Raw genomic sequence first — 14,866 nt, 5'->3', positions numbered from 1 at the left:
TACGTCTTCTTATTCTAAAGACGGCTTTCCAGGTAGCTATCACCTCTGCCAGAAGAGTGAGTGAGCTCCAGGCTCTTTCTTCTAAACCTCCTTTCCTTTCTGTTGATCTGGACAAGGTGGTTTTAAGGACCCGTCCCTCTTTCTTGCAAAAGGTTGTCACGCCCTTTCACATCGGGCAGACCATCCCTTTGCCCACCTTCTTTCCGCCTCCTTCCAGGGAAGAGGAGAGGTTCCACCGCCTGGACCCAAAACGAGCGCTTGCTTTCTCTCTGCAAAAACAACAGTTGATGGACAGAATGCAGAACAATGTCATACATTCACCCCAGTACAGAGATTTGGGACTACATCCATCATTTTTTTGCTCACTATTCCATTCCAGTTTGAACCTAGCCATAGGCAAATCAGTCTTGACCCTGTGCCCCATGGGAACAGTCCAGCCGAACTGCCAAGACAGATCCTCCCTGGACTGGAAACAAGCATCCTAGGACCCGTTTCGGGCTTTCAGCCCTCATCAGCCAGGATAGCTTGAGTCCAGTGGCATGGAGAGCACAAGACTCACGTCTGAGCATACCTGTCCCACTCGGGGGTGACAAATGCCAAAACAACAGTTGATGGACAGAATGCAGAACAATGTCATACATTCACACCACTACAGAGATCTGGGCCTAAATCCATCGTTTTTTTGCTCACCATGCCATTCCAGTTTGAACCTAGCCATAGGCAAATCAGTCTTGACTCTGTGCCCCATGGGAACTGCCAAGCCAGGTCCTCCCTGGACTGGAAAGAAGCATCCTAGCACCGGTTTCGGGCTTTCAGCCCTCATCAGCCAGGATAGCTTGATTCCAGTGGCATGGAGAGCACAAGACTCACGTCTGAGCATACCTGTCCCACTCGGGGTGACAAATGCAAAAACAACAGTTGATGGACAGAATGCAGAACAATGTCATACATTCACATCAGTACAGAGATCTGGGCCTAAATCCATCGGTTTTTTGCTCACCATGCCATTCCAGTTTGAACCTAGCCATAGGCAAATCAGTCCTGACTCTGTGCCCCATGGGAACTGCCAAGCCAGGTCCTCCCTGGACTGGAAAGAAGCATCCTAGGACCGGTTTCGGGCTTTCAGCCCTCATCAGCCAGGATAGCTTGATTCCAGTGGCATGGATAGCACTGGACTTCCGTCAGAGCATACCCGTCCCATTAGGGGTGACAAATGCAAAAACAACAGTTGATGGACAGAATGCAGAACAATGTCATACATTCACCCCAGTACAAAGATCATCTGGGCCTAAATCCATCTTTTTTTTGCTCACCATGCCATTCCAGTTTGAACCTAGCCATATGCAAAGCAGTCTTGTACCTGTGCCCCATGGGAACAGTCCAGCCCGAACTGCCAAGTGGCATGGGGAGCACGGGACAAAAATCTGATTATACCCGTCCCACTCGGCAAAAAACGATGGATTTAGGCCCAGATCTCTGTACTGGGGTGAATGTATGACATTGTTCTGCATTCTGTCCATCAACTGTTGTTTTTGCTTTCTATCTGCAGCATACACAACAGTTCCGGGTGGATGATCAGCTCTTTGTTGGCTACGTGGGCGCCAAAAAAAGTCGGCTGTGCACAAAATGACCATTTGCCGGTGGGTCGTTCTGTGCATCAAAGCATGTTACTCCTTGGTCTGTGGTCCCCCAGATAGAAAGAAAGAAACTAGCCCCTTTCAGTAAAGGATTAACATTGCAAGGTGCCATGAAATCAGAGGGGCCATTTCTCTGGCAGTTCGACCCCCATAAGATGGAAAAGTAGGACAGAATATAAAGGTGTTCATAACTTTTATTCCAAAACACAAACAACATGATAGAGGAAAGAAGGTGAGACTGTAGACAATCAGTGCATCACAATATTGATTGGTTATACAAGTGGGGTCTACCACATGGCTAGTGAGAAAGAACGCCGACAAAAAGAATGAGCATGATGAGTTTAAATAAGTATCTCTAGTTGATTAAATTGGACACAGAGGTCATCCCAATTGTCAAGTGATCTATCTGTAGAATGTATTCAAAGATCTCTTTACCTGATGCAATATTTACACTGCCCACCATAAATAAAAAAATGTGTTTCTCCTATGCCTTAAGATTTAATAGTAAGATTCAAGAACAATAATCACAGTGTACAAGGTAAACGACAATGTGTGTGGAAAACCATGTTTTTACTATGAATATTTCAAAAGCCAATATGATACTGGGAGTTACTTGCATAAGTAACATGAATGTAGTTCTTCACATAACAAAACCCTTAGTAACTAGCATCGATTTTATGAATCTTCACCTCCGTTCTTCGTAAAATGTAGAAAAGAGTATGAAGGGCATAACAATCCTGTCAAAGAGGCTAAACTGGTCTGTTGGAAGCGTTCATTGGTTATTCTTGAATTAGTAAGTAGGGAAAAATCTAAGTGGAGTTTGGTTAGACAGCATGTATTCTTGTATTATGGATTTATTTACCTGCTTATAATTGTGGGTGTGTGTTGTGTGGCTCAAATAGAGTCCTCAAATTCTGTGCTTGCATTTTTTCTGCAGGTTCTGGTTCAATGGGTTTTGTGAATACCATAAACATAAGTTTGAGTACTATTCACAGGAAATTGTTCTCAACCAACTGGTGGTCCATATAATTTCAAGTGGCCCAGGATGCTTGCTCCATGTTCAATTAGTGCCAGGGTATTTTCTTTATGCACAATGGTGGTGGTAGGTCTTACTGGAAAAATCCCATAGATCTGGCGAAATCAGAAGATTCCGCCTAATGCCTATGACAGTTGCAGCATAAATTAACTACATGATCATGCCTGGTTTACTTAATATTTACTAATAGTCTCGAGATAAGTTAATGTATCTATACCAGCAAAGAGAAGTTGTGGTGTATGTCTCTTAATCTCTTGTGCTGACTCAATAGCGAGTAGGCTAAAACGACCTATCTATTTGGGACAATGTTGGGTGTCAAGTTGCCGTCTACTCCTATGGTGTGTGGTACTATGTTTTAAAAGTAAGATTTATTGAAGAAGTTTTAATAGTACTGGGAACCTCTGCATATTTCTCCATTAAGCAGGTTTAAAGACATTTCCTACCTTCTTATTGTACAAGAGCATGAATTTATTGCTTGCATCACTCCAAGAAAATGACATTGTGTGATGCAAGGACCTTTGTCTCTCGATCGATTGGAACTGTGCATGGGTTATACGTGTACAGCAATTATCTGAAAGAAACATGTAGTGATAGATTCCTTACCTTAGAATTACCTCCAGGTGTCAGATTAGCTACGGAAAATTTTCGTCAGTAGTACCCCTGCACATTGGAAGATTATATCGTGCAGCTCTGTGTCCGTCATTGGCGTCGTGGTCAGCGAGATGACGACTCGGCAGCTACTTAGACGCCGCCCTCCCGCGCTGACGTCAGTTCTTTCTTTTTCTGCGCCAGCAAGCGCAGATCCGGAGAAAGCGTTACCCCCAGTCACTTTTGGACTGAGTTTTTCGAGACCTTTTTGTCTCTGTTTTCGATGGACTCCTGGTGCAGTAGGGATGCCCGGCTTCAAGATGTGTAGGGACTGTCATCGAATGATGTCGGTGACGGACCTGCACCACATATGTCTTTACTGCCTGGAGCGCGACCACTACCCCAAGTTGTGCTCTGACTGCCGGGCCATGGTGCTGAAGACTTAGCGCGAGCGGTCCCGAAAGTTGCTGGAAGTCCGGCAATCGGCTCCGCGCCGCTCAAGGTCTCGGTCCTGTGGGAGGTCGAGGGACCGGTCGCGGAGCCGCCACCGTCGTTCGTCGGGATCTAACTCTTCGCACTCGGGTCAGGTAAGACGAAGCATTCCAAGAAGTCGAAGAAGCGCCATCGCTCTCCGACTTCCACTTGCCGGTCGCGCGCCACGGCTGAGGGTGCGGGTGGTGCCTCCCCCGCAGCTCCGGTGGAGCCTACACAGTTGCCGCCGGCCTACCCGCCCTTCCCGGGTTTGTCGGCGACTCTGGCCCAGCTGCAGGAATTTCTGTCCACCATGGCTCGCCTCTTTGGTCCGTCGGACCCCTCCGGTTCGCCCTCGGGCCCGCGGCCCAGACTGGGGGTCCTAGCTCTTTACTGCCAGAAGCTCCGGCTCTAGAATCTCTCTCAGCTCTGGCCTCGGCACCGCAGGACCCCCATGGATCCGGGCTCGGATCCCGGTCGTCGCCGGTTGACCATGTAACACCAACGTCGACCCCACCGGCACCACCACCAACGTCCCCTGCCCCTCCAGACGATGTCGCCCCTGGTTCAGCCCCGATGTGGACACGGGGCCGGAACGGGGTTGCTCAATGAAGGTTCCGACGCCGATGGGGCATTTTTATCCCTATGTCCAGCCTCCTTATTTTCGGCCTGTTCGTCAGCCTTAGGAGGAAGGGGAGGACTGGGAGGGGTCTGAGGACCCTCTCACAGCACAGTGTGAGCTTGACCCGTATTGGGCAGAGGAGTTGGGGGATGTCAGTGGTCTTGATACCTCTCCTGACCTTGGCATGCTAACTCCACCTACTGTGGCTACGGAGTAGAATGCAAGTTATGCAGTGGCGTTGCGTAGGATGGCCGAGGTCCTCCGCCTCGAGCTCCCTACAGTGGCCATCAGGACTAACCTCTTGACAGAATTGCTTCAACCGGCAGCTACCTTTGCGCAGCCACTGCTGCCTTTTAACAAAGCACTTTCGGATGTTCTTTTGGGCACCTGGTCCAGGCCCAACACAGGGGGGCGTGTGGATAGGAAAGTGGCCCGATGCCATCGCCCGACCCTGAGCGACCCCCTTTTCCTCTCCCAACACCCCACTCCTGAGAGCTTGGTTGTCCAAGCCTCTACGTCCCAGAGCGCATTCCCTACCGCACCTACGGACAGGGAATCCAAGAAACTGGAGCAGTTCGGTAAGAAGATTTTTTCTTCCGCCAGTTCAGGGATGCGGTCGGTGAATACTGCATACCTCTTGGGCCATTATTCCCACTCTGTGTGGGATACGGTGGCGTGCGTGCTGCCTCAATGTCCGGAGTAGGCCCGGACAGTGCTCTCTCAAGCTATTGCTGAAGGGAGGGATGCAGCCAAGTTCACTATCCGTTGTGGCCTTGACACCGCCGACTCGTTGGGCAGAGCTATTTCCACGACAGTGGCGCTCTGTCGCCACGCCTGGCTGAGGACAATTAGTTTTTCGGGGGATGTCCAGAACACTCTGATGGACATGCCCTTAGATGGCATTCGCATTTTTGGCAACAAAGCCTATAGTGCATTGGAGTGCTTTAAGGACTCGCGGGCTACGGCCAAGTCCTTGGGTCTTTCCGCGAAGCGCCCTCCTCCGCCTTCTGCTTTTCGCTCCTTTTGTGGCCACGGAAGGGGCGCCCAACACGCCTGTGCAGAAACAGTCTCAGCGCGGACGTGGGACCCACTGAGCTGGTCAGGGGTCCAGCGGGCGGGTCAGTCCACCTCCACCCTGACCACCACTGCCTAGTCCGGTTTTTCAGGCCCATCAAATGCCAGTGGGTGGCAGGATTCACCATCACCTCCCCCACTGGCGCACCATCACTTCAGACAGGTAAGCTTTACAGATAGTCCGACGGGGCTACTCCCTCCCCTTCAAGACTACCACTCCAGCCATGCCACCCGAGTACCACCGCATGTTGGAGGATCACTTGCCACTTCTTCAACAGGAAGTCGCAGCCCTCTTGGCCAAAGGTGCCATCGAGCATGCACCAGAAGTAGGACGTGGTTGTTATTCCCACTGCTTTCTGGTGCCCAAGAAGGACAAGGGCCTGCGCCCTATCTTGGGCCTCAGGGAAGTCAATCGCTTCCTCCGGAAGGAGAAGTTCAAAATGTTAACTCTGGCTCAGGTCTTGTCTGCCCGCGACCCTGGAGACTGGATGGTAGCATGGGATCTGCAGGACTCATATTTCCACATTCCCGTCCTACCGGCGTTACCTGCGGTTTACGGTAGGCCTAGAGCACTTTGTTTACCGTGCTCCCCTTTGGCCTTACCAGTGCCTCTCGGATGTTCATGAATGTGATGGCGGTGGTCGCAGCTCATCTGCGCAGATCAGGGGTGCCAGTTTTCCCCTATCTCGACGACTGGCTGTTGAAGGCGGGCTCGCCCCAGATAGTCATCTCCCACCTCCAGACTACGGCCTATCTCCCGCATTTGCTGGGGTTCTCCATCAATGTGCCTAAGTCGCACCTGATTCCCTCTCATAAGTTCCTATTCATCTGAGCGGTTCTGGACATGGAGCAGTTTCGGGTCTATCCTCCTGAACAGCGAGTCCAGAAAATTTGGGCTATGATTCCGATCTTTCAGCCCTTTCCCGGGTTTTGGTCAGATTGACCCTGAGGCTGCTGGGCCATGCTACTTGGACTCATGGCCTCCTGCATCCTGTTGATCTATCATGCCAGGTGGCATATGGTGGCTCTGCAGTGGGACCTGAAGTAACAGTGCGCGCAACATATGGGGGACCGGTCCGACTACGTCCAGATCTCGGAGGGCACTGCACAACAATTGCAGTGGTGGCTCACGAACCGGCATTTGGTCAATGGCAGATCCCTCTCCTTTTCCGAACCGGAGCATACAGTGGTGAGGGATGCGTCCCTCGTGGGATGGGGCAGCCACATGGGAGAGGCGGAGATCAGAGGCCTCTGTTCTCCGGTGGAGTACTGGCTCCATATCAACCTTCTGGAGCTCCGGGTGATCCGACTTGCACTGAAGGCATTCCTTCCCTCTGTCAAGGGGAGAGTAGTACAGTTGTTCACAGACAACACCACCGCCATGTGGTACTGCAAAAAACAGGGCGGGTGAGGTCGTGGACCCTATGTCAGGAGGCCCTGCGCCTCTGGACATGGTTGGAACATCAGGGCATTTCCCTGGTGGTTCAACACCTGGCAGGTTCACTGAACGCCAGGGCGGACAAACTCAGCCGCCGGTGCATGATGGATCACAAATGGTGTCTTCACTTGGAGGTGGCACAAGGTCTCTTTCAACAGTGGGGAGAGCCTTGCTTAGATCTATTTGCTACCGAAGAGAACGCGCAATATCAGCAGTTCTGCACCTTGGAATTTTCAAGGCGTCACTCGCTAGGCAACGCTTTTCGTCGCAAGTGGAGTTGCGGTCTGTTGTACGCCTTTCCGCCGATACCACTTCTGCCCATAGTGCTGAAGATCAGGCGCAACCGGGCCCAAGTTATTCTTGTGGCTCTGGACTGGGCTTGAAGAGTTTGGTATCCCGAGCTACTCAGTATGACCATCGATCCGTCTGCCTCTTCAGGAGGATCTTCTGTCGCAGCAGCATGGGACGGTCCTCCACCTGAACTGGTCCAGTCTCCACCTCTTTGCGTGGAGCTTGAGAGGCGGCAGTTGATTCCTTTGACTTGCCTCCCGAAGTCTGTGATGTCATCTGGCATCCAGGCATCCCTGCACTAAGTTGGTATACGCCTGCAGGTGGAACAAGTTTGTGGCATGGTGCACAGCAACGGCTGTGGATCCCCTTTCTGCCCCTCTTTCAGAGGTCCTTCTGTTCTTTCTTTCTTTGGCCCAGCAGGGTTTTGCTCTGGGCACTATGAAGGACTGCCTTTCTGCTATTTCAGCCTTTCTTAGGCTTCCTGATCAGCCCTCTCTTTTCAAGTCCCCTGTTGTAAATAGATTCCTCAAAGGCATTACTCATCTTTTCCCTCCTACTCACTTCTTAATGCCACAGTGGGACTTGAACATGGTTCTTACATACTTGATGTGCGCTCCCTTTGAGCCTCTTCACAACTGTCCTCTTTGTGTATTAACTTTGAAGACTGCTTTCCTGGTTGCCATCACCTCTGCCAGGAGAGTGAGTGAGCTCCAGGCTCTTTCTTGTAAACCTCCTTTTCTGTATGTCCATCCGGACAAGGTTGTGCTCAGAACACTTCCATCCTTTCTGCCAAAGGTTGTCACTGCCTTTCATATCGGGCAGACCATCACTTTGCACACCTTCTTTCCGCCTCCGCACTCTTCCAGAAAGGAAGAGAGGCTCCACCGTCTGGACCCAAAACGTGCGCTCTCATTTTATATGAACCGTACACAACAGTTCCGGGTGCATGACCAACTCTTTGCTGGCTACGTAGGCGCCAAGAAAGGTCGGACCGTACACAAACGGCCTATCTCCTGATGGGTTGTCTTGTGTATTAAAGCCTGTTATTCTCTGGCGAAGAAGGAGCCTCCGGTGGGGCTGTGCGCCCATTCCACTAGGGCGACGGCAGCCACTATGGCATTTGGACATGGTGTCCCTTTACAAGACTTCTGCCAGGCAGCTACGTGGGCCTCGTTGCACACTTTTGCTAAGCACTATTCCCTGGACAGCCAAGTTCAAAGAGACGGCTTCTTTGGATGTTCTGTTCTCCGGGATTTCCTGGTGTGATCTTGGTTCGCAGACCTACCACTGGGGTTGGATTGCTGGGGTATCTATTCTAAGGTAAGAAATCTATCACTACGTGTTTCTTTCAGATGAACAAGTTACTTCCCTTCGGTAACAATATGTCTGTAAGAAACATTAGTTAGTGATAGAATTCTTACCGCCCCACCCATCCTCCCCGTTCTGCGAACTGTTTCTAGGGTTAAGGTAAAGCACTTTCAGGGCCCTAGTTTCAATGCACAAGTAATCAGTATCTTGCATGGCTCTGCATTCCTGGTGCGGAATGTTGTGTACAGAACTGACGTCAGCACGCGAGGGCTGCGTCTAAGTAGCTGCCGCAACTTCATCTCGGTGACTACAACGCCAACGACGGACGCTGAGCCGCACAACGCCACCTTCCAACGCGCAGGGGTACTGCTGATGAAAACTTTCCGGATCTAGTCTGACGCCTGGGGTTAATTATAAGGTAAGGAATCTATCACTAACTAATGTTCCTCTCAGAAGGTAAGTAACTTGTTCATTTTTGTTGTATATATTTAAGTTAACGTCTGTGGCACTTTCATTCTGTTTCTACTCTAGATTATAATATCCGAAGCATGGGTTTTGTTTTGTAGGTCGCAGAAAGTCTTGCCACATTCCACCATTTGATATTGTTTCTGAAGAAGGTATAACTGCTCTTGCAAAAGGTATCAATAGAAAACGTCTCTATGCGCTAATGAAATCGCACATGTTTCCATTACTTCCTAGTGAAGAGAAAATCATGGGAGGTGGAGTGAAGCTAGGTTTTGTCAAGACCATAAGAATGTCGCCTTTCCACAGGGTGGCTGTGCAGAGGGTAATTCTGTTACTAACAAAAAATATTTCTGTTGCTTCGTGGTCTTGTTCAATACATCATTGCACAGTCAGCTCAAGTGCCTTCTTACTCAAGATGGGAAGGGCATTATGTGGATCTTTACTTAAGGGAGGGCAGTATACGTGTGTGCCTAATAAGGTAGCTTTCCAATCCAGCAATTTTCACAGTCCAAGCAGAACACTCATTCACTGGGTGGCCAACTTGGCGTTCAGGTTTGGATTGTCCATGAACCAGAGAACATCCTCTCTTATACCTTTAAACCAGCTTCAATGTTTGAGCACAAACATTGATGCATGATAAGAATTTCCATAGTTCTCTCTCCACAGATTCTGTTAAATACTGAGACAGTTGTGGTGTTCTTAAATAGATCCTAAATGTGCCATGAATGCTATGAGTGGATGCTCCACTGTGAGCATCTTAAGAGATATTTAAGATATGTGATAATCTAGATATAGTTTTGTGAGGAAAAGGAAATAACAATCGTGCTTTGCCTGAAAACATTACACAAGTCTTTCCTGGGAGGACACGTCTTTGATAGCCTGGTTCATATGATATCTGTGCTCTCTTCCTCCAGTCGAGAGATTGATCATTAGGCTCACGCAGCTCTCGCTCTCAATGAGATCCTAGATGTGGCAGACAAATGTATCTGCAAAGGCAATATATGTCAGTCCAAATAGCATTTTTATGCGGATACATCCTCATCTTACCACAAGGGCAATAGAAATACACTACAACTTGACGCAGGCTGTCTGCACTTAGCAGCTTGACTCTTGCGTTCTTTTAGCACAAGCACTTGAGTGAATAATTGTCTGAATATCTTCTTGAATTAGGTCTCTGTCAACAAGAAGATGCCAAGAAGTGAAGAGGACTCATTGTCTCTTGCATAGACAAGGAAATCCACCCTTTGCATGGTCCTCTATATGTGATGCATCTCTGTCATTTGGATCTTGGGAAAATGGCTTGCTGTAGCCATCACTTCAGCTATCGCCCATTAAGAAAGAAGACTGTTGGAAGCGTTGCATTTGTCTGCTCTGTTGTGAGAGAATTCAGACAGAATTTGTTAAGGGAATTGAAGGAACAGCCTAAGAGCTTTTCATCCCCATGTCTAAACTAAACTCCAGTTTGGCAACATATGCCTGCCCTTTTCAAATTAATGTGCGTGCCAACTTAAACATTTATCTCGGAAAACTGCATTGCCGATACATTTTTTTCATAAGGCATGTCAGTAAAATTTGAGGATTTTCTTCACTTTGCAGTAAGTAGGTTCAAATGCCCTTCAAGACTTTTTTTAAAGTTCATTGGAACATTTATAGCTTCCAGAGGGTATGAATATTTAAAAATCCATCTTCACAACCTGAGAAGAAGCTATATCGAATGTTAAGAAGGACCTCCAGGTTTCACTCCCTGAAGCAGGGCTGTGTGGATGCTGATGCTGTGGGAGCAAAAGTCATACCGCAAAAGTTAGACACTCCAAAATGTAACTCCTTACGTTCGCCCGTGGTTTACTGGATTGAAGATGGTGTTAAACTTCAATTTAATGAGGCTATGTGACCCCGTGTTAAGGCACCTTGCGAACATTATATTACTTAAAAAGGCTCATTAAGTAATGGACTGTATTCAATAACTGAGTTCTACATCAATAATTGTTAAAGGATTTTATCACAAAATTACAAAATAAGTGATAGAGTAAATGCCAATGTCTGGGCCCCAATATATATACTGCAAAATCCTTTGTCCTCTGAAGGCAGAGGGTGCCTGTGCCCAGCCAAAATCAGTTCTGTCCTCATCATCCTCCTAGGTGCAGCTTCCTGGCAGGAGGTGTAGACAGCATTGTTTGAGAGCCGACCTGTCCCAGGTAGCTGAAAGGAAGTCTCCTTCCCCTACTCTCTACTCTGAGGGCTCAGGTCAGTGAAAGGAAATCTCCGCCCCTTACTCTCTATTCAATGCAGGTCCTATTCAGCTCAGCACTGACTCATCAGACTGCTGGCGCCAACAACCTCTCCTGCCCCCTATCACTCACAAACCAGACATGGAATACCCAAACCCAGCAGAGACAAATGGATGGTTAGTCAAGAAAATACCTACTTTCTAAAAGTGGTATTTTCAAACACAGAATTTAAAAATCACCCTCACTAAAAGATGTATTTTAACATTCTGAGTTCAGGCATACTAAACTCAAATTTTTACCTTATTCCCTGGGTCAGTTAGGATTATAAGATGTTGTAATCAAACTGCCCATTCTGGCTTATGGGAACATGTAGCCTTGCAATAGTGAAAACGAAATTGGCTGCAATTCACTATCAGGACATGCCACACACATCAGGGCATGTCCTACCTTTTACATACAATGCACCCTGCCCCTGGGCCTACCTTAGGGGTGACTAATATGTAGAAAAGAGAAGGTTTAGGGACTGGCAAGTGGGTGCACTTGCCAAGTCGACATGGTAGTCCCAGACTGCACACTGTGATGACAGGCCTGAGACATATTTTACAAGCTGCTTCTTTGGGTGGCACAACAAGTGCTGCAAGCCCACCAACAGCTTTTGATTTACAGGCCCTGGGCACACATGGTGCACTGTACTAGGGTCTGACAAGTTAATCAAATAGCCAATCATGGAGTCATTAATCCATTACAATAATTTACAATAGGGAGCACTTGCACTTTGGCACTGAACAGCAGTGGCAAAGTGCCCAAAGCATCTAGACCATCAAAAACATAGCAAACACACAGGAGGCAACAGGAAAAAATGGAAGGGAAACCCACGCCAAGGGTGCCAGGTCTAACATCATTTAAATACAAATGTAATATTTGAGGACAAATTGTATCTGCTATGTATGCTAAACTTCGGGTCACTAATGCAGTCCCAATATCAGATAATCACATTTTTGATACTCTTGTTTCAAGACCATCAACATCCACACTATATAAAATTATTAGATCTTCAGATACTGAGAGGCACAAATCACAGGTGGAACTGAAGTTGAAAGAATATCTCAAAGTTAACTGGTTTTTTAATCTGGGTAAAAAATTTGTCTCAGTATTAGAAAATCTTCAAGGGCAGCAAACACTACCGATCCGTTTTTGTATGTAATAGACTTCTTATAACTTCTCACATTTTGTCTAAAATAACTCCTGACATACCTACCACATGCTGGTCATGTGATGAATGTGACAGACTACGAACACTTACTATTTAGTTGCCATTATACTCACCAGTTTTATATTAAGGTTTGGAAACAGATAAGTTCTGTATTTCAATCAAATGTGCCTTTTTCCTATGCCACTCTATTCCTAGGCAGCCTATCAGAAGACTGAAGTGATGTCATGTTAAATATTTAAATAACTGACTTTGTTAGCAGTTGCATTACAACATATTACCAAAACCTGGAAGAACTAAAAAAAACATTTGTTTCGAGCTGGCTTATCTATGGAATATGTTATAACCATGGACTTGTTAGTGCTTATATTTCACTTTTCTCCCTTGCAATGAAAAGATAAACTCTATGGTCTCTTGTTACTATTAATCTAAATACTACTGCTATTTCGTGTGCTTTACATCAACCTTTGATTGGAGAGGTTCCTAAACCCCCTTGAAAATTGTAATGAATTCAATAATTACGTACAGTTGTTAATTCATTACCACATTTATCTATAAACTATATATATGATGCATTTATGTTTTTATACTTTTATGAATTTCATTGTTCAATTTGAATAAAGTTTTTTGACTATATAAATTCATACATATACTTTATAATATTATAATATGATTCTCAATGATTGTTGTTTTTTATAGAATTTTTCATGTTTATTATTACATATGCTTCACTTCTCATTTACTTCCTAAAATGTCTAACTTTTCATTATTCCCCATTGTTCAGTCCTTTATCATTTTCATTCCCTCTTTTTCTTCCCTTCCCTTTATTTTCCTTTTTACTTTCTTTCTAAATTCCTTATTGATCATGCATGGATTTTTGTATACATTCCTTTCGTTCCTGTTTTGAATTATTCATAGGTCTACATGTATTATTCTAGATATGATCTATTTTACACTATCTTCTGTATTAATGCATAATTTTGTTGTTCATTACAGATTGTTAAATATCTTATAATCATATAACTATGTTCAATAAAGCCTTTCTAAAATAAAAAAATAAAAACTAGCACATTTGCAGTTTGAAACAACATGTTGGGCACTAGCGTTGCACCCATTAGTATTATTAACTTTAAAATATTTTTACTTCAAGCACAGATATTTGTTTCTTATACTTAAGACTTCTGTTATCTATTCTATAGATATTCAATTTGAAACTCAGTGCAATTACGTAGATGCCACAGTGGAGCAATTTCTGGCGTGGAGCTGTAGAAAACCAATATTCCCATCACCATTTGCACCTTTTGATTCTGGCGACTCCTGGGCATATGCAGATTATAAATACTTGGCCATGCTGTTGAGCAACAATACAGACATGTTTCAGGTAAACTCTCTTAATGCACAGTTGACTGAAGTTGTATCCATTGTGAACTTTATTATCACCCCTCCCCCTACTTGATTAGAGGTATATCATTTTTTGCTCCTTTTTGGACTGTTGCTGTTTTGCCTTGGATGCGGGGTACCAGCATAGAGTGATTCTTAATGCAACTTAGGCCTACCTTCTGTTACAATATGTTGGTGATTTAGAGATCCAGCATGAGATGGGAGTACTCACAAAAAGTAAGGTTCCATTTTGTTTAGTGGAATGATAAAAACTGGCAGGTTACAAAAAATAAAGCTGTCTCATTGCTGCCCAAACTCAAGTTATAGTAGTTAGTGCAGCAAGCTAGGTTTTACTACATTTGGTTTGAATTGAGCTCTAAGGATCCGTGAATTTCTAAGATCCCTCAGCCTCAGAAGGAGTCTTAATGCCACTAAGCATTATTTTGAATTAACATAAATTGAAAACTCTATTTTGAAGAATGCATTAAGAATATTGCTCCTAGAGGCTTTTTGTATAAGGAGTTTACAGATCACTGTACAGTTCTAACCGTAGATACAATAGTTAATACAGGTGTTACAAAGTCATAATAGAATATTGTGACATGCACTATGTGATAGATGGTAGGCACTCTTTTAATTGGACAATGTTGTTTTTGTTACTACCAGATCAGAGTTGTGGGTCATCTGCCTACTGGTTGGCCAATATGTTGTCCAACAGGACTCCCAAGTATACACTGTTGAGATATAAAGCAAGTTAGACTGAAGGTGGCACAGCCGTTTATTGGTATGCATGGTGCCTAGTTTTGCAAAAATGTAACTTTCTTAAAGCGTTCTTCACTGGAAGTGACTGATAGACTACCTAAAGCCTAAATTGATGTCCGTGCTTGACCAGCTATATATTTATTTTTATTATGTGCAGAATACTGAATACTCATGATATCAATTCTAAACGTATGGACTCTACCAACGGATTTCAGATGTACCTTGAATATTGATTAGTTCACAAAATGATGCTGCAGTTATCCTTTCCTATTGGTTACCACTTGACTGTATATGGTTTTTCATGAACTAGATCCAACTATCTTCATTTCTATTGATGGGATCTTCTCACTGACCTG

At 45.7% G+C, this 14,866-nt stretch overlaps 1 protein-coding gene across 4 annotated transcripts in view; it reads left to right on the top strand.

The window, feature by feature from the left end:
• Positions 1 to 14,866, top strand: part of HSPBAP1 (HSPB1 associated protein 1) — a 1,313,039-nt gene that overhangs the window by 451,206 nt on the left and 846,967 nt on the right. For all 4 annotated transcript variants that reach the window (XM_078682025.1, XM_078682026.1, XM_078682023.1 and 1 more), the window contains one exon: positions 13,568 to 13,749. In XM_078682025.1, coding sequence (XP_078538151.1) covers positions 13,568 to 13,749 — 182 coding nt within the window. The remainder of the gene's footprint in view (positions 1 to 13,567; positions 13,750 to 14,866) is intronic.

This window comes from Lissotriton helveticus, chromosome 3_1, assembly GCF_964261635.1.
Source record: "Lissotriton helveticus chromosome 3_1, aLisHel1.1, whole genome shotgun sequence".
In the NCBI taxonomy this organism is placed as follows: Eukaryota; Metazoa; Chordata; class Amphibia; order Caudata; family Salamandridae; genus Lissotriton; species Lissotriton helveticus.
Note: the sequence above shows the minus strand (reverse complement) of the source record. Positions and strands in the feature narration are given on the sequence as shown.